Below are 24,311 nucleotides of genomic sequence, written 5' to 3'. Positions count from 1 at the left end.
TCACAAACCTCCCATCATTATCGTTACGGTGGCCAGGACCGTGGTTCCCCTTCACATATCCTAGCAAGTTGTCAGAGCTCATCTTCGCATTCAGATGACCCACCGCAATTCTAATGGCACTAAAAAGGAAGTGTTGGGAAGCCTCTCTTGAACTGCGTGCAATTGCTCATAGAAAGCATCCTTCCCCACTATATTCGAAATCTCCGTTGGGGCATAGTACTGTACAATTGTGGTGTCCCTTAACCTGAATTGGCAGTTAGAAGTCTATCAGAAATTGGCTCCTAATTCAAGAGATCGCGCATTGTGGTAGCCGTCAGAAACAACCTGACACTGGATTCACGTCTGCTAGTGCTTGGCTTTCCACAATACAAAACCTCATTGCCACAAAAGGGAGAGCAGTACTCTCCAGACTCTCACCATCTTACTTCGCTTAAGGCCAGAAGGTTCAGATTAAAACGTTGGAACTCTCGCTCGTGTTGAAGAGAGCGTGCATTCTGGGGACATTCCAGAAATCGTTCTTGGTCCGTTTTCAATAGCCAAAGGTTGTAGCCGTGAAATCAGTTCCTTTTCGAGATGTTGTTGACGTTTCGGTGGCAGTGAAGTTTCAAAATTTGCAGGTTGGTAGCCCACAAATTTCTATTCCTTTTAGTCGTCTTATACAACAAGCAGGGAAGACTTTTAGTACATTCTTAAGCCCTAACTTGCAGGGCTGATGAGCTGGCAAAATATCCAGATGGAACTTAAGGGAGAATATTTTAAAAGGATTCGAACCATATTTCCTCCTCATCCAAGTAAGTTACTAAAGAGAAAAGCCAACATCTGAGTCAAATTGTCCTTCTCAGATTGAAACAATGTAATTTTTTGAAAGAAAAGAAATATTGGCTATCTATAATAGAATTCAATCTCGATATGACAACTGATCAAGGCGTACCGACCTCACTTCTGAACGCGACCAAGGCTGAAGAAGAAGAAAATGCCAGTATTTTCATAAAGGTTGATTTGCGTCAACTGAATATTTTGGTAATACCAAAATCAAGATATGTTAACTCTACACTTTCCAACTATAATGAGCCTTCTCATTTACGTAAATTCCTCAAAAAGTTTCAGAAGTCCATTTTAGGGAAAGTACGACGTGGCTTTACGATAGCATCGCAGACTCTAGTCCCCCCAACAACAATTCCACAAAATACTCAGATGTTTTCAAGTCACGCGAAAAAATGTCCTTTTTCTGGCTCCTCGATGTCGACGTTCGCATTATTGTGTTTGTGATACTCAATATCCAAACATAGACGCCGTATTATATCCTGCATCGAAAACTGCATGCACATATACAACAATTTACCGTACAAATGAGGAAAAAGGACACCCTATTCGTATTACGTGACGCGGTAGCCGATTAGTCATCGACTTTCTGGATGATGATGATGAGAATGAGGACTTTATATCGGCGTCGTTATTTCTGTGCCCCTTCCCATCCTCCGTAGTCTATCACGAAAAAAGGATATCCTTTCACTGAACACTAGCTTTGTGACAAACGAACCAAGTGGCTTTTGAGGTAATTCGGTCGTTTTATTGGGCGCACACTTTGCCCAATTGTGTAACACGAAAACCATAGACATGTTGCGGGAAGGCTTCTTTTGTAATTGATTCAATCCATTAGTTCTCAACCAAACTCTTGGACTTATCTAATTAGTTAGTATGCAAGCTGGCGTGTGAGGAAGTGAATGACACACAACATGATACGTGCGTACATATGTAAGAAGGCCCAGTGAAATTCATACGCAAATGGCCAAGAGAAATGCGAATTTATTCGCATAAACGCTGATCATGTTGTGCGGGTTTGTTTCACCCAAGAATGAGGGCCAGTAATGTCATCTGGCACGGAAGCCAATTCAAAGGCAAGTTTCCTTTTTTCTCTCTTTTGTTCGTTGCCTTCTGTTGGAGATTTTTTTCGAAAGTCGAGTCCTTTTTTATGGATTCCAATCTCCGTTGTCAGATATATATGGTTGGCGGGTTGACCCGAAAAGGCGACTTCTACTCGGGACAAATGGACCCGACGGTCTACTTTTATGACGATGGTGACCTTGTCAGCCACGAGTCAGTTGGAAGAGAAATCGTCCTTGTGATTAGATGTGTAATCGTTGGGATGGTCTATATTTTTGGTCCTTGAAGGATAATAGTATTCTTGAAGATTCTTTGTTATTTTTCTAGAGCGGAAAAGAAGGATGCTGTTCTAGATTCTTCGCTTGAAGTTAGTTGTTAAGTTGAAATGGTTTTCGGTACGAGAGAAAGCGCTGTCGTTAGACTTATAGAGTGTAAAAAACCGAACAAAACTTGCAACGTCTTCGACAGGCAGGATATTAAAAGTTTTGCTTACTTTCCAGTTCGTGTCGGTAAGCAATCTAAAAAGGGTTCTATGGACTCTACTGCAGGGTTTAATGGACTGTTTCCCATTCAATCATGGCCGAGCACATTATAACATTTTGTTGGATTTGATTTTGAAATTTGTATAGCTTTCGAATGGAGTAACAAAACAAAGGCATATCTAAATGCACCATGGGAGAGATTCTCCGTTAACTACATACTTCCCATTGCAGCTCCATCTTATATTCTAGACAGATTTCCGTGGTTAATTGACGGTATCTGAGTTGAATGCTCAATCTTTTATCTGCCCTGATAAATGCTACTCCAACAAACATTAAATTCCGTACACAAACAGGCTTTACTACGCATACAGTTTTCAAGTACTTCATGCAGTACACGCACATGAAAACCGACCGGTTTTGAATTTTATCAGTTACGAAACATCTTTGGTCTAAACTTTCGCCGGTGGGCCCGTCAACTGTCCATTTTCTGAAAAATAAACTGCGCCAGTAGTATCAGTAACTCTTTTCAAACTTTTACATTGAACCTGCATATCTACGTCCAGCCAAGTAAAGAGATACATTGCGAGTACTTACTTGATCGGAACTAAACCCGTACGAGCTCCCTATGTGGTGGTACAAAATTACTGACCGTATCGAACGCTACTATTAGCAATGCTCCGTACTCGTTACCCGAAAAAAATATCAAAGTCATTCGCTAGAAAGTCGGCAGGTAATAGATTTAGGAAATCAATGGTATCTTTAATTCATGGCATACAATAGATTAGTGGAAACTGTTATAAAAAGTTTCCAATTCGATTTGATGTGCTGGTAAACTACTTAAATTGAGCTGTTATCAAAAATGTACTGGAAAAGTGACTTTATGGCTGTAGGGGGTAAACAATTGTCAGTAGAATGTTTACCGACCTAAAATCGCTATTTGCTTTTTTTGTTTGTGGACAGCGTTGCTTAAGGCGGTCTCCTCAAACCTATTTATGGAAGTGATAAAAAATCTTAAAGTGTTGACTGTTAGTGATATTTCAGAGGCAAACTGGAGCAACAGCACGAGGAGAAGACCGTACGCCGAGCACTGCGTGGCCAAGGAGGAGCTTGGTTTAGAGAATTCTTACTCAACTTCGATTTCATCTCCTTTTCCATAAAACTATAAGGCCAAGCACAGTACCTGCTCTTGAACCAAAAGCGTCATCAATAGGAGGGGAAAGATGGATTATCAAGGGACGAGCTGCCTGCCCCCAGTTAGACGACAGTAGGTATGGATCGTAGATCAGCCACTATACTAAAACCAACATCTCCTGGAGTATATAAAGAGCAAAGTTGGTTTACTTTCTCCCCTGTCCTGCATTAAACTGACAAAAGACAACAACACCGACCGGGTGATTGCATCTTTCAAGGTGACTTATCCACACGATGCTGACGTCCTCGGCAACCCTTCTTTCTGGCCTGAAAGTATATTCATCCAGCCATACAAGCGCCCCAATTCGCGGGTAAATTTCAGGGCAACCCACCTGCCTCGCCGAGCTATATAACTGGATCCATGTTTACTGTCCGCTTGTTTTATCAGAACGTTATGGGGTTAAGAACCAAGCTGGAGGCCTTCAATTTATCCGCGCTGACTCAGCAACACCATGCCATCTGTATTTCCGAAACTTGGCTGGACGATGCCATATTAAACTCCGAGCTCCCCGCTGGTTACTCCACCTTCCGCTGTGACAGGGGCCGGGATGCATCTCGGAAGTCCACCAGCGGTGGAATTCTAAATGCAATAAAAAATACACTCCCCGCCGAATTCGTCTTCTCCTCCTCTGGCTTTCCTTTTAATTGTGTTGCTCTTCGTGTCTCCCCGCCCATTGTATTTTGTGTATATGTCCCCTGTGCTTGCCCTTCTCACCTGTATGAAGAATAGTTTGGCAGTTCGTCTGAACACCTTACTATCGGATTCCCTTCCGTCCCTTTCTTCCTTTACGGAGATTTTAACCTCCCCATGCTCCACTGGCCTAAACATCCTAGCCTTCCAATTCCTTATAACAACCTCTCCCATTCTTCCCCTCCACTTTCTACCTTTATGAACACTTGCTCTGCCTTGAATTTCAATACCACGAAAAATTCCTTGGGCTACACTCTCGATCTCTTCCTTTCCAACCTCCCCAGGTGCCACCTCTCTTTATTTCCTTGCACATCCCCGTATGTCAAAACTGACGCTCGCCGGTTGAATTTGAAGCGGACCTCCCTCGTTCAAAACCCAAAACCAAGCGTAAATCCACTAAGTTCAACTTCCGCAAAGCCAATTTTGACGGTCTGAACTCGGCTTTAGCGTCTTTCAACTAGGTACATATATTAAGCAACTCATCTCCCTAAGTTCGTACCCAACTGGGTTCACAACCGAAATTCTTATTAACATTCGCTTGAAATATACACTGCCGAAGAAGTTTCGGGCTTCTAAGAATGACGCTGACCTTGCTCACTTTAATTCTATACACTCTACTGTGAAGTCAATGGTCAGAAAAGCGCGTAAAAGGTACTCATTAAGCGTCGAAGCCACACTTGCCCGCGGTAACTTAAAATCTGTTTGGTCCCACACTCGCAATTCTCGTAATCCCACTCAATCTCTCCGTTCTTCTATCAGTTTCGCTGATTCCACTGCCAACTTCCCACAACAATCCTGCAACCTTCTCTGCACCTACTGCCCTTCAGTGTTTTTCCCTCGAGTCCTCCACCCTCTACATCTCTCATAACTGCAGACTGCTCCGAATCTCTGGCCATTCTCCTCCTTAGTCCTTCCATGGTTGAGTTCCTCATTGGTAATCTTGACCCCAATGGCGGACCTGGCTCCAATGCGCTTCCTAACCTCTTCCTCCTTAACTGTAGAAAACACATCTCCCTCCCCCTGATTATAATCTACAATAAAAGTCTAGATGAATGCTACTTCTCTTGCTGTCAACTACCACCCCATTTCTCTTCTCTCCTCTTGCTCCAAAATCCTCGAAAGATACGTTAACGACTGATTGACCACGCACTTCGGTCACCTCATTGTCAAAGAACGGCACGGTTTCGTAAAACATAGATCTACGGCTTCAAACCTTCTGGTCCTTACCAACTTTGTTGCTAAATGCTTTAATTCACGACAGGAGGTACATCCTATTTATACCGATTTCTCAAAAGCCTTTCATACCGTTGACCATAACATTCTCCTCTCTAAATTTTATTACTAGACTTTCCTCCCTCAGTCATCTCCTGGCTTTCCTCCTATCTCTAATACCGTACCTGCAAAGTTTCTTTTCGTGGTTACTCATCGCGTTCCTAATCTCCTTTCTCTGGTGTTCCCCAAGGCTCTATACTTGGCCCGCTACTCTTCCTGCTTTTTATCAATGACCTCGCCTCCATCCTCAACTGCCCGTATTTGCTTTACGCAGACGATCTTAAATTGTTTGCCTCTGTTTCGTCTCCGTTGGACTGTGCTCTCTTAGAGTCCAACCTTGATAATTTAGTCCGTTGGTGTTCGGTCAGCAAGCTTACAGTGACTGTCAACGAATGCCACTGGATGTGCTATTCGCTTAAATCCTCCCCAACATCCTTTTCCTTTCACTACTGACCTCCTTCAAAGACCTGGGTGTAATATTCGACGTCAAACTTCGTTTCAATTCCCACTTTATTGACATCATGTGGTAAAAGCAAGGGGATAATATCCAGCCGATTCAAATGATCAAATCCAACCCATAGTATTCACGAAGAATAGCATTTCTCCCACGCTGCAGCTCCATGGGGTGATTAAAGAATGATTAACCCAGTGCCCTTAGCCTGGCTCAAGCTTAAGCTAGACAATTGTAAAGGAAGTGCATGAAGATTTCTCTCTCTTCTCCGCAACTTGGGAAATGCTAGGAATACTCTTCCTAGAACTGCAGCACCTCAAGCTCCACAAGGCAACAAACGGGCCTTCAGGAATTTGATCGAAAGTCCGCCCAGACGAACGAACAGCGGCAGTTTGCCGCAATTCAACTAATAATGAGTTAAGCATAGTCAACTTTAACTCTGCGTCCCTGGTCTCACACGCCCAACGTGCCACTGCCCAAGAGTTGATTGACACTCTGAAACCAAACATATTCTGCTTTTCGGAGTCTCATCTAAACCATGGACATAATGTCAATTTCACCGGATACAGTACTATTCGGGATAACAGCAACACGGGCGCTGCCCTTCTAGTAAAAAAAAACTACCATTTTGGGGAAGTCATCATCGAGGAATTACTTGTCTGTTCCGCTGCGGCGACAATAGTAGTTTCCGTTTATATAAAATGCAATTCCCGAAGTGAGCAACTGGGCCATGACTTAAAGGTCTTGGGCGATCTCCAGTTAAAATCCAAATATCTTATCTTCAGTGGCGACTTTAACTAACGCCACAACTCCTGAGGCGATAAGGCAGAAGATCTAAATGGGAAAACCCTGTACAACTGGATGCACGACCCTTTCACGCCAACCAACCTTGAGGTAGTCTCGCCGGATTCCCCGACAAGACCCGCTAGTCAATCCATCATTGACTTTTTCCTGCTGTCTGACGAAAGCAAGTAAAGTTTTCAGGTAACTTCCTGTAAAACTTTGCCAAGCATGTCCGACCATTTTGCAGTTGAACTCAAAATGGCCTCAACTTCACAACTGCAAAAGCGAGTTAAGGTAACTATCAGATCATTCGCCCACACTGACTGGGACAAATTCAAGTCAGATTTAGCACCAATGCTGAGCTTGAAGAAACCCGACAGAAAAGTCGATAAGTTTGTATACAACAAACTCCCACATGACATCATGTTGCACATGAAGGTCAGACAGATTTGGCGCAGGAACCTCAAACGCAACTTCCATAAATATGGAAATAAAATCAATGCTGAATACATTGCTTTTCCGGATTACAATTATCCGGCAAATGGTGGCGCAACTCCGCAATAAAGAATTAACCCGTAATCTCGCAGATATTAAGCCCGGACCAGATATGTTTGAACATATAAATAGGCTAACAGGAAAAAATAAGTCCCGCAATTTCGTTCTTACCAGGAACAGGGAACCAATCTGCGGAGACGCTAGAAAGGAGCAAGTCCTTGCGGAATCATTTGAGTCTGAGCTCAATACCCCTCCGCCTCAAAATAATCCAACGGATTCGCAACATTTTCTGAGTTTATCACAACTCACCGCGTTGACCTCAAACCTAAACGGTAAAAAGTCAGCCGGGTCTGACGAAATTCCCAATTACGTCATTAGGCAACATCCCCGATTCTCCATCAAATTTTTGCTGGCAGTATTTAAAACCTGCATAAATAATGGTTACTTTTCCACCACCTGGAAAGTAGTTAAAATAATTGCGAACCCGGACAACGGCAGCTCTAGTGAGTCCAATAACTTTAGACCGGTATCATTATTGTCCAATCTAGGTAAACTCTTCGAGAGAACATGGACAATCGGGCTAGTCCAATATTGAAATCTTAAAGAGATTATACCCAACCACCAGTTCGGGTTCCGCAGCAAACACGGAACACAACATGCACTTAGTTACCTTCACGACACTGTCGTAGCAAGACTTAACGTCAATGATAAGCCGACTGTAGCATGTGCATTAGACTTAGAAAAGGCCTTTGAACTCCGTATGGGTAAACGGACTAATTTATAAACTAATAGATCTTGAGTTCCCAATTCCGATAATTAGAATTACACTAAGCTTCTTCGAAGATAGGTATTTCTACGTCAGCGTAGAGAATGAATTCTCCGATTTCTTGTCGATAACATCGGGAGTACTGCAAGGATTTATGTCTGGACCCACCTTTTACAATATCTTCACGGCTGACGTCCCAACTCCCGAGACCGGCACCGACCTTATTCAATATGCCGATGATACTCTCATCTTCTCATCAAGCCTCGACCCCAACAGGGCAGCCAAAGCGGTCGAGCAACATTTGAAAGACCTCTGCAAATATTACTTGCAATTTGGCACTAAAATCAATGGGGTCAAAACGCAATTCTGCACCTTTCGGAGGAAATCTAGATACCTAGGTTCTAGAGGAATCCACAGGAAAGCTAAACGCTTAAAAATGAAGATCGGAAACACTATAGCGAGGAATTCCCAGACCATAAAGTATTTAGAACTTAAACTTCACGAACTCCTTAAGTTCGAGCCACACCTTGAGTTCGCTATCGGTAAGGCACGCGGGGCACTCAGTAGGATCTACTTTCTTCTTCGAAAGAAGGTGGGGCTCCGCACCAAGGCCAACTGACTCTGTACAAGACCCTGATCAGACCGATTATCTGCTATGGAGCGCCCACGTGGATCACTTGCTCCAGCCGAACCATGTCCAAATGTGAGGCATTCGAACGCCGAATTTTAAGGCACTACACTGGTCTTTCCTATAATTGGAAGACCAAGAAGGTTGGAAGAAACACCGAAGTGTATCGGCGCGCCAAAGTACAACCTTTTCGAGAATTCGTTCTCAACTTTTTGGAACGGTTCTTCGAAAGAACGGAGAATCACCCAAATCCACTAATCTGGCAGCCTTACCAACAAGGTAGCACCTTCCCATTGGCCAACTTCCTAAGGCCCTGCCAAATAGTGAGTCGTGTCGTTATCAGCCTCTTGACAATAGCATATCCAACCTTCATTGGTGACGGAATTAGATGCAGAGCAAAACTGAGGAACAATTTAACCGAGTTGATTGAAGTATCTGTTCTGCGATCTCGTTGCGTGTCTCGGGTTCAAATCAATCTAAGGTTCTGGTATCTATGTAAAACGAAATAAAGACGTAAGCTTACTAAAGGCATGAATGTTGTAACTACAACACTCCCCTTCTAGTGTTCAAGTGAAAGAAGAAAGATTACTGTGGATTATTAATTTAAATTTTGCGAAGCTTATCGAATTTGAGATTGATTTATAAAAGGAAAAGATACATTCCATGTATAAGTATTCGGCAGCCGACAATTTTAATTTTATTTATATATTCTATGCAAACTTCCATTCTCTAGACCCTTAAGTCTAGAGACAACAAAACTTTATAGTGTGCTCTTACATAGGTGGACGACCGTGTATCAAATCGAAAGCAACAAAAAAAAACTTTTCTGATAACAACAAATAGATTAAGCGAAACAGCTCCATACACCGCACCGTTCTGCACAATCGGTAGACTGTGACGAACGACAACGCAACGACCCACAGTGAAAATCTCTGCATTGTCATGCAAAAAAAGGAAGTTCCCGCTGTCCATTAAACTGGGCCCCCTAACTATGGAAAGTTTACTATCAGCGGCGAGGGTTATTTATTGAACGCTATAGTACGCAACTAATTTGCATAGATTGCGTATGAATCTGTCATACACATATTTGGTGGTTGCAATTGGGAGTTATAAATTGAGCTCATTTCGCAGAGGAAGTTTGATTTGCGATTCAGACAAAAGGGTAACGAACTGAACTATGTATCTGGAAAAGAGGAGAGAGTAACGAAATATCTTATTTGGATTAAAGTTAAGTTGTTGAGTTGTTAGGGTTACGAACATTCTTGGACTTCCAGGACTGAGATGGGATGTTTGGAGTGGAAAATGATTCTTAAAAATCTGGAAATCTTCGGAGTGATTCCTCCTGAAAATACTCGATATTTGCATTCAAATCAACTAAAAAACTCTCTAATCAAGGTAAATTTTAATGCACTCTAGCCAAAGCTAAAAGATGGGAACTAAGTGTCATTTTGAACTATGTCAAGCGAGATCGGGAAAAGGTAGAGAATGTCCCTCTTTCAAATTTACAATCAACTATGTGATGACAATCAAAAGCTCATAATATTTACAGCAGTGTCTTTGCAGACAGTGCGATGGGAAAGATGGTTGAGGCGTCAGTTGAACAACTTCGACGTCGTGCCCCGGGTTCGAATACTAGCTATGATCATGGATGGTTGTGAATGTCTAAAGATAGGGGCTAAAACCACTGTTCGCCCTTGCAAAAAAAAGTATCTTTGCAAAAAAAATTAAAAAATCAATGGAAATTACAAGCCCATGAGAATCGCATTCTGCAGGAAACTGGCTATTCCATCGATACATACTCTCCCCCTTGCGGAAAACTGTTATAGGACTCAACCGATAAAAGGATGTAGAATTGGATAGATAACGTTCTAGTTTTACTACTACTTTTTTATGTTTACCTGAACCAATACCTCATCCGAAGAAAATAACGAAGTGCAAACGAAGGTATAACCACTGTACCGAAGGTTGAGTGGCCCCAAGAATAGAGGTAAACAAAAAAGAAAGGCTCTCCAATTTCAATTAGCCTTGTCTTGACCAAAGAAGCTTTGTCGAAATCTACATACTTGCTCTGTCAAAACTACCCCCACAGAAACCATAAATAAAAACTGTAAGAACAAACCAGAAAAAAAAATAAAATCAAAATGTCATTCTTGACAATCAAACCCTGAATGAGGATGCAATCCTGAACTCACCGATGGAAAATCTGAGTCTGAAAATAGTGTATGGAATTGGCATCCCAATTCATAATGGAGGCCCTAAGCAAACCCCTTTTGCCAGCATTACTGGATCGAAAATACAATTAACCACTACTATTGAAGTAAACTACCCCTGCTGAAGTCATGTTGGACAACAAACTATATTCAGATAGAACAAGAACCGCCTCCTGGGCAAAATGTATCTTCCGGGTTGTATCAGGACTGACGGCAAGGCCTGGCCTGGCGAAGGTAAACTAAAACGGCGTTGGTTATCGTTCAATAAACAGTGAACAAGGCTCGGTCAGAAATGACTGATTCCTCGTTTGCAACCAAGGCCTTGTATGCGGACAGCGTAGGAGGGGGGCGATAACAAAACTCTTCTGAGCTAAGCGAACTGCATAACTGCAAGGTATCAAGCTACACTTCAAGTTGGGAGGTATATATCGCAGTTAGACTTTGTCAACCAAACCACAAACGGATAGCTCAAGCAGTGCTGCAGGGGATAACTAACCCCAGAAGAAATTACGGAGCTATCATCGTTCAGCACATAGCTCCTCTCCCTAGATGAGGAACGAACAGACGTCAGCATTCTGGGGGAGCCTGCTGTTTACTTGATGCTTCCAAACGATGGATCAGAGGAATCCAAATTTGATATTCCCGAAAATTATGTTAAGACGATTTGGAAACACAGGGGCTGCTAGCTCTTCTACAAGAGCGTCACGCTGCAAATATCTGGCAAATTGAGGAACGCGCAGTCCACGGTACATTCATCCAAGGTATAAATTATGATGATGCATATCTCACAAATAAATTTGCACCCTTATCAGTTGAAGGATTACCACTGCAAAAGATTTACGTACCTAATTCCAATAGCATGGCCCATTGATAGGGAAAATTTAAGAAAAAAAATCGGAACGCAGATTTACTGAATGCTAACGGAGGTGCTACCCCCGTTTTTATACAGTGGATGCGAAGGACGTGAAGACTATCCTAATTTACGACCTATATGGTGATGGCGAAGCAGCGATCAACGGTGGTCTAAAAAACGGTCCCTGATCTGGATTAACGCCTTACAATTAGAATCGTCGAAGCTGACTCCCAGGGCATGAAGGAGCAGTTGTAACTAGTATGTACCGTCCATTTTTTTCTCGCGCCTATTCCAGCATAAGAGCAGAGCTGCACATCACAATGCGAATGGTAAATGTGCACCGTGACCTATTTGATTGCGACACCACAAAAAACTCAAATGGAAGATATAGAGATTTTCTGATGTGCTGCTTCCCGTACAACCAGAACATTCATAAGAGCTATCCAGTATACCTAGAATAAAGGCATGGAGATAATAGCACGACATGATGGTATCACCGGCCATATCTGTAGAGGACGTTCTAGCTTCGAACAACAAGGGAATCAATATTAAACTAGAATATCCCGTAGGAACCGAACTGCAAATCCTTAACTGGGTCATGTACAAACTGATCTTGAGGAAACCCATAAATCCATTGTCAAAATTGACAACCCAATTCAGACAATCGCTATTCGCACGTGAAAAGCCAGTGGTAAAAGACTGAAGTAGTCATGTTCATCCAACCAGCCCCATCAAGTCTTCTTTTTCTTGTCCCGTTCACAAGCCAGGTCGGCTCGTCGTGATCGGTTCCGCCATTCGGTTCTATCAAATGCCTGATCTGGATGCAATCGCGAGGCTTTTAAATCCCCATTCAGCGTATCAAGCCGGCCTTTTGCTCCCTTACCATCGACTGCAATGTTCAAACCAATCTTGACGAATGAATTCTCTTTAGCGCGAATTACGTGACCATACCATCGAAGACGCCTCTCTCGCAACTCATTTCGGATTTGACAAAACGTTTCACGCCACTAGTCCAACGCAACATCTTCGTCTCCATTACCACAAGGCGCTGTTCATTGTCTTTCATAGTCGGCCAACACTCAGAACTATAGAGAGCGAAAGGACGGACGACATTGCAGTAAATTTTCGATTTGAGAATTTCGTTGATACGTCGATCATAAAGAACAGCAGTTGTAGAAAGCCACTTCAGTCAGGTTGCGTTAATGCGTGAGCTGTTTCATAACGCAGCTCTTTGTTGCCTGATAGCATTGATCCGAGATATTTAAATCGCTAGCACTGACATAAATAGTTCCTATTCTGTGAGGATCGGTCGTAAGAAATTCAGTTTCATTCAGATTCAATCTGAGACCGTGTCCCATCCATGATCATTCCATTTTTGGACAAGTTACTCGTGATCATTTTTTCTATTAGACGCTAGGAAAACATCATCTGCATAAAAGAGTGTATAGGACGCTGGACGTTGGATGTTGAGTGTAGCAATGTCCATAACAAGAACACCTTGATGAACAACAACAGAGACACGAAGCGGTTTTCATACACCCGCTACACTTCGAACTTTACTTTTCGGATCGTAATAGAGCATCACATTAAGGAGCAATATCAGAATGTTGCAGATCGCTCTAACATTATAGGACTTCAATAAAAAAACTCTGAGGGCTTTCACCACAGCAAGTTCACTCACTGCACACATCCATAACGAGGAGCATTTTGATGTGGACATTCATCGGGGCTAAACTTTGCTAAGAAAAAAGGCTCGGTTGCGTAGAGATTACTGGAGTTATGAGAACATTTTACCTTCATTTGGAAGTGAAACTGAAAGCAGCTAATGGCGGATATGAGCTTGATAACATTGGCGCGTGAAAACCCGACCAATTGTATGGCCATGTGACCATAGATAAAATCATCCGTGGCCTAAACTCAGTCAATTGAAGAAACATTCCTGAGTAGTATAGTAGCAATTAGGAAACTAACAGAATAACTTAGGTTTGTGGAGGAACCTGGGGTTACAAAGGCGTAGGAGTGTTAAAACCTTAGCTGCTGCCTCAACAAGCGTTCTAAGGTATACTACATGACGGCTGGGTAGTTGTGTTGCTTCAATGTCTTCAAACTAATATGATCTGCGGCCAATTTCAGTCCTTGATGCGATGAAGAACATCTACACCAAATTTATGTGGCAAATTGAGGAATGAGGCAGAGGCACCAGAGAAAACCTTGCTAAGAGGTATCAATGATATGAAAATAACAATCATGAACTTGTGACTATGTAGATAAACATTTTATGAAACTTCGAGGTATAGAGGCTGATGATGATGATGAGCATGATATCACCCCCCTACTGAACCAACCCCAACGGCTCAACCACCAAACCCTATCTTCACTTCAACGTGGTGACCGCTGAAAGTTCTTTCTTAACGAAAAGCTACAGACGGAGAAGCATCAAAGCGAATCTCCCGCGCCCTAAAAATGGGACAAATGATGCCAAATATTCCTCCAGATTGGGGTTGGGTAGGACTGAGGACCTTACAAGGAAAATAGAAGTTACGAAGCCACGAAAGGAGCCTCGGACTGAATGGATTTTACAACGACGAATCCGGCAACAAAAACGGACGAACGATTTGCGCATTTTCTCACGGAACGTACGCTCCCTGTATAGATCGAATGCTGCCCAGCAGCTGGCCGATAACCTGTCCCAATATAAGGCTGATGTACTAGAGATGCGCTGGACAGAGACCGGTTTCCTGGAGAAGAACCACCACACCATATATCGCGTAATCCATGTGGTCGGAATAGGTTTCTTCCTCAACCAAAAAATGAAACCTGCTGCTTTGAAAACATAAACGAAAGGCTATGCACTCTGCGTTTGCCAAGCAAATTTACAAATATAAGAATCTTCAACATTCACCCCCTACAGAGGAAACTGCAGAGTCAGGGAAGGATACCTTCATACTAAGCAGCAGAAGGAACCCTCGAAGCCTTTCCCAGGTATGATATTGAAATCATACTTTTAGATTTTAACAGCCGGACTACGGATTATTCAATTAGCAATAAATGGTTGATGGAAATACCTGGTTTGCGCGAAAAACGGTGCACAAACAAACGTGAGCCTCACCAGGCGAGACCACTTTCAACCAAATTGACCACGTGTTCATTGAACCCCGACCCCTTTCCGCCTTAATGAATGGACATATTAGGTGGGGGATGTCCTGGAGATGAAGCATCAACAAATAATCTTCATAACCACCTGAAGAACGTTATCATTGATACGGCCACAAACATAGTTGGCCCCAGCACAAAAAAAGTTGGGAATCCTTCGAAGAATTTTTGGCCCCCATATGAGAATGGACGATTTCGTAACCTACATACTGATGAAATTTATGAGCGATACCACAGCCGCCTGCTTGTGGATAAAATCCGAATCAATAGGTTGCAGTTGCAGCGGATGATTCAGACCGGAAAGTTTACAAGGACAATATCTGTGGTGGAAAAAGAAGACGTGGCAGATCCTGCCTCAGATGGACCGATGGCGTAGACCAAAACGGCGGACAGTTTTTGGGAATATCGAATTGGTGGACCTCGACGGAAGACGGAAATATTTGGAGTTCCTTATTAAGGCAGGCCTAAACCGGATACTAGTTGTTGCGCCGTTGATGTAATGATAGTGATAACACTAAAGCTGAAAGATCTTAAGAGAAAGAAGCACAAACGTCTAGAGCATAACCAGGATTCAAACCACACGAGATGTAAACAACGAACCAAGTCGGAAAAATGCCAATCAACAGAAGTCTTCGAGTTTTTTGGCAAACTGACCACCCTATGAATTGCTTTCGAACAGTGTTCACTGTTTAGATCTTGGCTTCACCTGCCCTTCATCCAAAGCTGCCGACAGCGTGAACAGGGAGTTCATCTGGCATGCTCTACGTAGGATGGATATTCCAGAGAACCTAATAGCTATTATCAGAACGACTTAAAATCTCATAGGAATGCGAAGTCCAAAGCGAAGTCCGTCTAGTTTTCTTCTTGCGCCGATATTATTTCTTATTGTTATTGGTAACGTTCTTCGTGGTGCCTTGTCCGAGAGGCATTTTTCCTCAAACATTAGTCCAGGTGTTGATAACATCGGTTTGCTCTCTCGACGAATCATGGATCTTGGTCAAATGGCCCTAAATTTTGAAAGAGAGGAAAACGAAGTTGTATTTTAGATAAACACCAACAAAACGAAGATTCTCAGTCTGGCATGCTATCGTGCTCTCCCTATCTGCATTAAATAGGCATCAAAGACGTCGATTAATTTGTAAATCTAGGAAGCATGGTGTTTGCCGTGGCACCGAACTGGATGTCACTGGAAGCATTAACAGCGTTTGATGCATTTTCGCTTCTTTGTCTAACACCAGGAAATGTAGCTACCTCAAGACCAAGATCAAGTTGAGATTGTTCTCTGCTGTTCTCTGGAGTGACCAGCACTACCACTAAAAAGGTCCAAGCCTTCGTGAACACCTGTCTGCGATGCATAATCGGAATACGATTGCCGGATAGTATTTCAAACAAAGAACTTAGACGGCGCACAAGCCTGTAACCCATAGACGATGTGATCGGGAGGATGCAGTGGAACGTACTCCCCAAGATGGTACTTGGCGCAGAACAGTAGAGGGGAGGTGCGGGCGCCTCGGAAAGTCCTGGAAGGAATTGAAGCGCATTCCAGCGAACCGTGAACAGAAACGTATACGTGTGTTTGATGCACTATGACCACCAAAAGTGGATAGCGGCCATATATGGTTATACGGCCAGATGCGATATCACGACCATTTGGTTATGGGTAAAATCAGACCCAATAGACTGCCGTGAGCGTACCACCTAATCCCTATGAGTGAGGATTAACCAGTCCAAAAAGTCTGTAAGGACAAGTCTATGGTAGGAAAGGAAGATGTGACAGATCTCGCTTGAGATGAAGCGATAGCAAAGGCCAGGACGCAAGACAGCTGCTAGGGATATCGAATTGGTGGACCTCGTCACAAACCCGGGATGTCTGAAGTCCTTTAGTAAGGCTCCGGATACCGGTTGTTGCGCCGTTGATGGCGATGACTAGATATGACGCAACAAAGAAAGGGCAGAAGCAGACCATGCATGGTCCTACTCAATAGCAAGGTAGGAGACTAACGATTTTTCCTAAAACAAAAAGGCAATCGGCAGACATGAGTTGACAACGCAAAATACGTGCTGCTTCTCTCTTACAAACTGCAAGACACACATGGAACCGTTGTACCATAGAAGAAGTAGCAAACAGAGCGCATCCCTCATAGCATTCATGCAATATTTAAACTAAAGTGCATTCGCCGCACTGCAGTCCAGTGTTCAGTGAGGTAAGCAACAACCAACAAATCCTCACAACCGGCGACAACATCGCGTACTACTCGACAAATTTCCAAGTACTGCTAGGCTGGAGGCAATAAAGGCAACAACCATCGCAGCGAGTCACGGAACGGTATCACCTCGGAAATATCGATCCGGCCCACCACGCATGTGCCGCAAAGTTTTGTTTTCAAATGGAGCCCAGCCAGCATGCGATGGCGTAGCACTTCCACCTGCAAAAGGACAACAACACAAATTCCTACTTACTGGCACTCGTTCATGATCTCCTCCTGATTCCGCACCTGTACCGGTGCCAGCTCCTCCACGTTCTCCTCATAGTTCCCGAAGCACTTGGTGATCTTCTCGTCGAAAGTGTTCACCAAATCCTCCAAGCTCCCGTTGAACATTTCGGCGAAGTTGTCAACATTCGCGTCCTTGCTTTTGATGGTGGCCGTAGTGGCGGCGGGCAGGACCCCACCCAGATGATTTGCTGCGATGGGTGCATCGTCGCCGTTCCCGTCCCCGAGGCCGTTGCTGATGGAGTTGCAATTGGGGCTCCCGTTCTTGCTGACATGTATGTCCCGCACGGCCTCCTCCAGCATCAAAATGTTATTGTCCGTTTCCTTGAGATTCAGATTGAGGGTGTCGCTGAGGGCGGCCTTCAGGGCTGACGCATTTGTGCCGCCACCGGTTTGGGTAATGAACTCACTTCCGCCCCACTCGTCGGAGTCCTCGAACTGCGCCAGAGGAGCCTCGAATTTAAGCTCGGCCATTTTCGAGCCGAGATCCCGCATGGCAAACCGCAGACGACTTAGCGAAAAAGGTTTTTGCTTCAGACACTACGCCGCGACTACGCGTCTCGAGCAAGGGACGGAACAAGGAATCACAGACGGGCGAGAGCAGAGATCCACGACCCGTTCACTGATGTGTCGCCACAAGGACTCGTCAGCTCGCCAGGGATCACCAGACCGAACAAGCGCCGCACTAAGGACCCGCAGACCACTCTGACCGCACTACACCCTTTGTATTTCGCTCACTTTGCACCACCGACGACCGTTCACGTCCGAGTTATCAATCATCCACTTTGCGATTAATCGATACAACCGTTCGCTTCCCAACAACACAAGGAACTCTGCATCCCAGCACTCGCGGATGACGACGACGGCAGTTGTGCGCAGAGCCAGAACCCGTCGAAATGCTTTTCCACCCCCGTCCGAGTTTGACAGCTCCTTTTTACTACGAAGGAGACGAAGGCAAAAAGTACACAAATCCGAAAGCACAATACAAACACACTCGACTCGCTGCACCACCACACTGTTCCGCTGCACAGACAGAACTGACGGACGGAAGAGATTTGCGTGAATTCTTCTTCGCCGCCGAGCCGCTGCACGACTGATTTCCCACTGGATTCTGATTGGAAGCAATCAAATCGTGCAGATTGGATGCTGTTGACAGTTGAATTTCCACGAGAGAATAAAGTGGGAGAGAAATTTGACTAAGCAAATGTAAACAAACAAATCGAAATGCCAAGAAAATGGAATATTACTGTAACGGCTTTCATTTTAAATTTGAAAAATAATTATTAAAGTGAACAAAAAAACTGCGTACAAATAAAATAATTTAATTGAAAGATATCTTTGTCAAAAACAACAGGAAATTAACTCAATTTAAATTAATGGAATTATGAATGAGGTCAAGCTTAGCATTAACTGCAATGTTTTGATGGTTGCTGCCTTACCTACTGCTACTATGTCTGCTAATTAGGATATTTTTTCCAAATTCTAAAAGAAAAAAAAGTTTATATAAACTTGGCGATAATTTCCTAGCATTTCACAGCAAAGCTGATCTCCAACTACTTGTCCAAAATGGAATAATCGTCTAGAAGACCCAATTATTGGTGGAATAGTGAACTTGCCAGTCTTCAATCGATTTGCTACAGAGCTAAATGAACGGCTCAGAAGGCAATGGGTAGGATCGATCAAGGGTAAAAGGAGCATACCTATAGAGAAGCCCGCAAGAACCCCAAGCTCGCCATCCAGCGGGGTAAGAGAGAATGTTTTAAGGAGCTCTATTCGGAAGTGGACATAAATCCGTGGGATAGCGATAGGACGATTCAGAGGCCGATCATCTCCGCAAAACACGTGTCCTATGCTCTTATTGAAAATAATCCTCAGCAAGAGGTAGGTACCGAATAAGGCCTTCAAACTTGCCGTCAAATGTGAACCGGATATGTTCGCGGAGCCGTTCGAAGCGTGCATATCCGAGGGCTTTTTCCTGCACCATGGAAGCGACAAAAAATGGTGCTTCTGCCTAAGGCTGGCAAACCTCCAGGAGAACCGTCCTCTCATAGACCCATATGTCTTGTAGACACTATGGGGAAAACGTTGGAGCAGATAATTTATAATAGATTAATCCTAGTCGTTGAGAGCCAAGAAGGCCTTTCAGATCGGCAGTATGCGTTCCGTAAATCCAGATCAACGATTGATGCCATCAAAATGGTTACTGGCTTGGTCGAAAATGTAATTCACGGAAGGGATTGTACCAGCAAATATTGTATGATGGTGACCCTGGATGTGGGAAATGCATTTAACTTGGCCAATTGGAATTCTATACGAAAATCTCTGGCGACGATTGGTATTCCTAACTACCTCGCTGCTATTATCGCTAGCTACTTGCAAGAGCGGACGCTCTGGTATAATACCGATGATGGATTCAAGGAGTACATTGTCCACTACTGTGGAACATCATCTATAATGATGTACTTAACTTTCCGGTTCAGGAAGAGGTGATGGGTTACGCCGACGGTTAACTCAATTTTAAGCAGCACATAGAGCATACTTGCGAAAAAGCACCGACTAAGAGTATGGCTCTGGCAAGGATGATGCAGGTGGCAACAGTAATCGGACTAGTCAGAAAAGGGACGTTGGACTTACAGGTTGACCCCTTCCATCCGGGAGTGACTGGAGAGAAAGCATGGGGAGATCAATTATAACCAGTTTGTCATCGGCCATGGAGGATACCGTCAATACCTGTGCAGGTTTAAATTGAACACCTCACCTAATTTTCCAAACTGCGAAGGGGTCCCAGAGGACTAGTGCACGTATTCTTCCAATGTTGACATAATCTTTTCGCAAAAATTAAATGCTCATTGAATTTAGTTAATAAATCAATCGTTTCTTGAGCTGTTTGGAGCGTAGCGCCATCTTGTTGAAAACGCAAGTCTTCCGCATCCACATCATACAAAATATACCATAAAAACCAAACCAACCAAACTGTTGCCCTTCAATCTATCCGTCTTTGGCTTTCACCGGTATCTCTGAAACCTGGTTGGATGAAAAAATGTTATTCTCTGGACTTCCCGAAGGTAACTTTGTCTTTCGCAGTAACAGAGAACAGGCAATTAGCAGAGATTTCTTCCACCTCTTCGACTTACGACGGTATTGCCCTACATATTTCGCCACCCAACGTAAGTTTATTTGAGATTTCCTTCTATGTATTTCCACTGCCTTAACTTGTCTCATTTGTACGTGGATTATCGAAAATTTCCAAGAAACTTTTCCTTATCTTCCCGGGTTGGACATCCCGTTCCCGTTTCCTCCTTCCTCTGATGATCGACAAGATTCCAGTCTGGATCCACTACTACTACATTATCCTTCCTCCTTTATGCCGCTGACTTTAAGTTCTTTTCCTCTATAACTTGCGCTCTAAAATTTATCTACTATAGAGTTGGCACTAAACGTCAGTACACCATTGCAGAACATAGGTTCTGCTCTCCTAAATTCTCTCCCACTTTGTTTTCCCACTCTCTTAACGTCCAATATTCCACCCTCCATCTGAAACCCCGGAATAATTTTTGATGATTAACTCCACTTTGACACTACCTTCATATCAGCAATCACAGTCCCAGAATACCTGCTTCACATTGGGCACTGCTTCTGGCTTTGACTCTGTCCAACGCTTCTTAATACTCTTCGACTCACCCGCTTGATATATTACTCCATGAGTGCTCTTCCCGCAAAAATTTCTTGCCCTTGGAAAAGTTCAACACAATTTTCTCCTATCTCTATCCTATCTTTAGAAAGAACTCCCCCCCTTAGGGTTTTTTCAGAAAAAACTTGCACTCTGTTCAGTTATGTAATTAAAAAATATACGGTGTAAAAAAATCCCGAATTTTAGGAAATGTAGTTTTCAAAAATGATAAAACTGCTGAGGTAGCGGATTAGCCAATTGTTCTCAAAGTATTTCCGCATCTCTCCGTCAAGGCGCTGATGTGGTTCCTCCAACTAGGGAATTTGTTATAGCTCCTGGTACAGAAAAAGCCTATGTAGCGCTTTTCGGACCGTCGCGGAAGCTCATAATTGTAAAGATGGAGATCAAAGAGTTCCAAACTAGTGGTATGGTATTATCCATAGGAACGGAAGAAGGTGGAGCGTGCGTGGGATTCACTGCTAAGATCGTTACCAATATTACGGTGCGCTCAATGAAAGCAGATTTTAATCTATCAATGCTGACCGTGTTAACCTTGTCCTTGACTTCAATCTTGAGATATAACTCTCTCAATGACTTTCCCAGTATCTTCGCATGGATGTTCGAAAGACTTCCCGATTTGGGCAAATAGCCATTTCGTGAAAGACCATCAACTCCAACCAGACCATTGGTGCCTGACGGAGAATGCTGTAATCAACGGCGTATCTTCGTTGTAAAAAAACTATATTGTTGCTCACAGAAGCTGAACTGCTGGTAGTCTAAAGTCCCCAAGGAAGTTTGTGAGCCAAGTAAAACGTTGAATAAATTGTCCACTCATTGCTACGTGTTGTCTCAGATGATCGATGCCTTTATTGATGGATGCTATCTCTCAATCACTGGTGTTATAAGCTTTATTTCTGTTCACATTTTTAAAGGAATCGTTTCCGGCAATCTGAAGTTTACAGGGTGCAAGTATATCTAGATAAAGATGGTCACCACGCTTGTCTAGAGTAGCAATATACTCGTGTGGCAGATGTACCTGAATGCCTATCTTCTCTCTTATACATAAGACGGTACGAACTCAGTCCTTAATATATTTCGCCTCATTTAACTAACCGATCTGGTAAACACAGCAAATAAATTTAATATCTTCTGTTTGTATAAACACCGGAAAATATACCGTAAACAAAATACAGAGAAAAAAGTATTACCGACATCAAAAATGGAGAAGAACGTTTCATGGTTTGGGGCTGTATACGCCCAGCAGAAGCCGCTGAATAGTAATTGAATATAAAATAACCAAAGAGATACATTTGGAAGGACATTTCATTACGAGGCAGAGAAATTTCACTTGAAGAATACTTTTGTGTTTCATCATTACATTAAATCTCAGTAAACCAAAAATTGGTCACTTTATAAATGCTCCGACATCTAGCATTCCACAGAACCATAACATGACCTGCCCCAAAAATTAAAGGAGGGAATTGGGAAGATAGAACTTGTACATTTGCTGAGGTAGAAGGCGAACAAAATCGTCGCTACTTAGACGAGGAAATTAGTTTGTTCTAGGCAGAAACTACACGATTTCGATTTTCTTTAATTGCCATAATTAGGTGATCCTGTTCCTTCTTTCTCCAAAGTGTCTCATTCTTTTTGTCCCACAGAAAAATCTAGTGTTTTCTTTCATTTGAATTTCTTCTGGTACATAATCCTGAGCTGATTTTTTTTCAGGATGAGTTAGTCTTCCTACTATACTAGCCTAGCAGTATTTTTTGCATTATTCCTTTCTTTAACACACGATTTTTGGTTAGTGTTCCGTTTTTCTATAAGTGTGCAAATACTTTTGTTGGTAAGACTTCCATCACAAAATTTACCATTCACCCTCCAAAATGGCGGTAACGAGGTAAGAAAAACGACTAAAACACTGAATTCGAAGGATATGTTCTATTGACTGAAAGACAACAATTCCATGAAACCCACTAAAAAAATCGGATGAAAGTAACTTTGTGTGAATGCAGTGCCTTGAAATTAATGAAAAATTGATTTTAGCTCCTATCATAGCAACTAAGCATCTATCCATGGAGAAAGGAGGTTTCTGGGCAACTTTGAACGGAATTTCACCCGAGATTTTCAGCAGAGCACGTTTTTGGGTTTACTAATAATGTAGCTTGTATGGCTAATACACAGGCATCCAGATGTTCAATTGAGTTCAGATCTGGCGATTGCAAGGAGATATTTGCGAGAACATGATGGAGCAGCCTAGTCTTATGGAAGTGGAATACTTGGAGTCCTCCTATGCGTATTGACGGATGAATTTTGATCATTTTATTTGATTAATACGAAAATAAAAGGTCTCCCCCCCTTTTTATTTTAACATGACACCCTCGCTTGCTCAGACATATTCGTATTGTGTCAAGATGCACTCCCTTATCCAACGCTGTTACGAGTTCATTCGTCAATTTCAGAGCGCCCACCCACCATAAGTGGTTGGTTCTTTTCGCACCTTCGTAACTGTGGTTTGAAGACCGCCAGTATTCCTTCTTCAGTGTTTTACCACGATAACCACCCTGCCCTTTTTTGCACTTCGGAATGATCGTTTGCACCGTTTTTAAACTAGGTTGGATTATAGTGGTAACTTCTTGAAAGAGCTATTCTGGCGTCCTAATTTCAGACCTCGAGACTTTCATTTCTGCCTCTATTTTCACTTTTTATTGTACAAATTACATTCGTCAAGCATTTTCACAATTGCGTATAAAGCGAGGAAAAGTGAAATCCGGGCACTATTCCATGAAATAAAAAGAGTTGCATGTGTTTTATTTTTTTTATAAAAACGTAACATACAGTCTGCTGGACACACTACAATGGAAATTCAAGAAAAACGATAAAATAAAATCCTTATTGACGGCGAAAATTAAAAAAAAAATCGATTTTCGTAGGCAAAATTAAAATCCAGACAGAACGAAAAAATCAAAATAATGACATTAAAAACTCAGAAAATGACTAATGAATACCTCGTATGAGGACTTTTCGCATTAAATACAGCCTTCACTGAGCAGTATTATGGATTCGACCGAACGTGAAACATATTCCGCTGGAATTTTTCTCCATTATTCGAGGAGACGTTCCATTAAGTATTTTTTGCTGGAAATAAGACCTTCGCAGCCCGAGAATTGTGGAGAAGTTTTGAGTATCTTCGGACAATTAAATACTACCCCATTCGTGGTTTTCACGCTTTAGGTTTCGAATTACTATTTTAGCATATGTTGAATGTTTGACAAATACCCAATTTGTAT

The 24,311-nt window shown here is 42.8% G+C and overlaps 1 protein-coding gene across 1 annotated transcript in view; it reads right to left on the bottom strand.

Annotated features, from left to right (window-relative positions):
* LOC119654225 (fasciculation and elongation protein zeta-2) overlaps positions 1–18,446 on the bottom strand; it is a 159,197-nt gene extending 140,751 nt beyond the window's left edge. The window contains exon 1 of the mRNA XM_038059442.1: positions 17,320–18,446. Coding sequence (XP_037915370.1) covers positions 17,320–17,846 — 527 coding nt within the window. The 5' untranslated portion in view covers positions 17,847–18,446. The remainder of the gene's footprint in view (positions 1–17,319) is intronic.
* Between the last annotated feature and the right edge of the window lie 5,865 nt (positions 18,447–24,311).

The sequence above is a fragment of the Hermetia illucens genome, chromosome 4 (genome assembly GCF_905115235.1).
Source record: "Hermetia illucens chromosome 4, iHerIll2.2.curated.20191125, whole genome shotgun sequence".
In the NCBI taxonomy this organism is placed as follows: Eukaryota; Metazoa; Arthropoda; class Insecta; order Diptera; family Stratiomyidae; genus Hermetia; species Hermetia illucens.
Note: the sequence above shows the minus strand (reverse complement) of the source record. Positions and strands in the feature narration are given on the sequence as shown.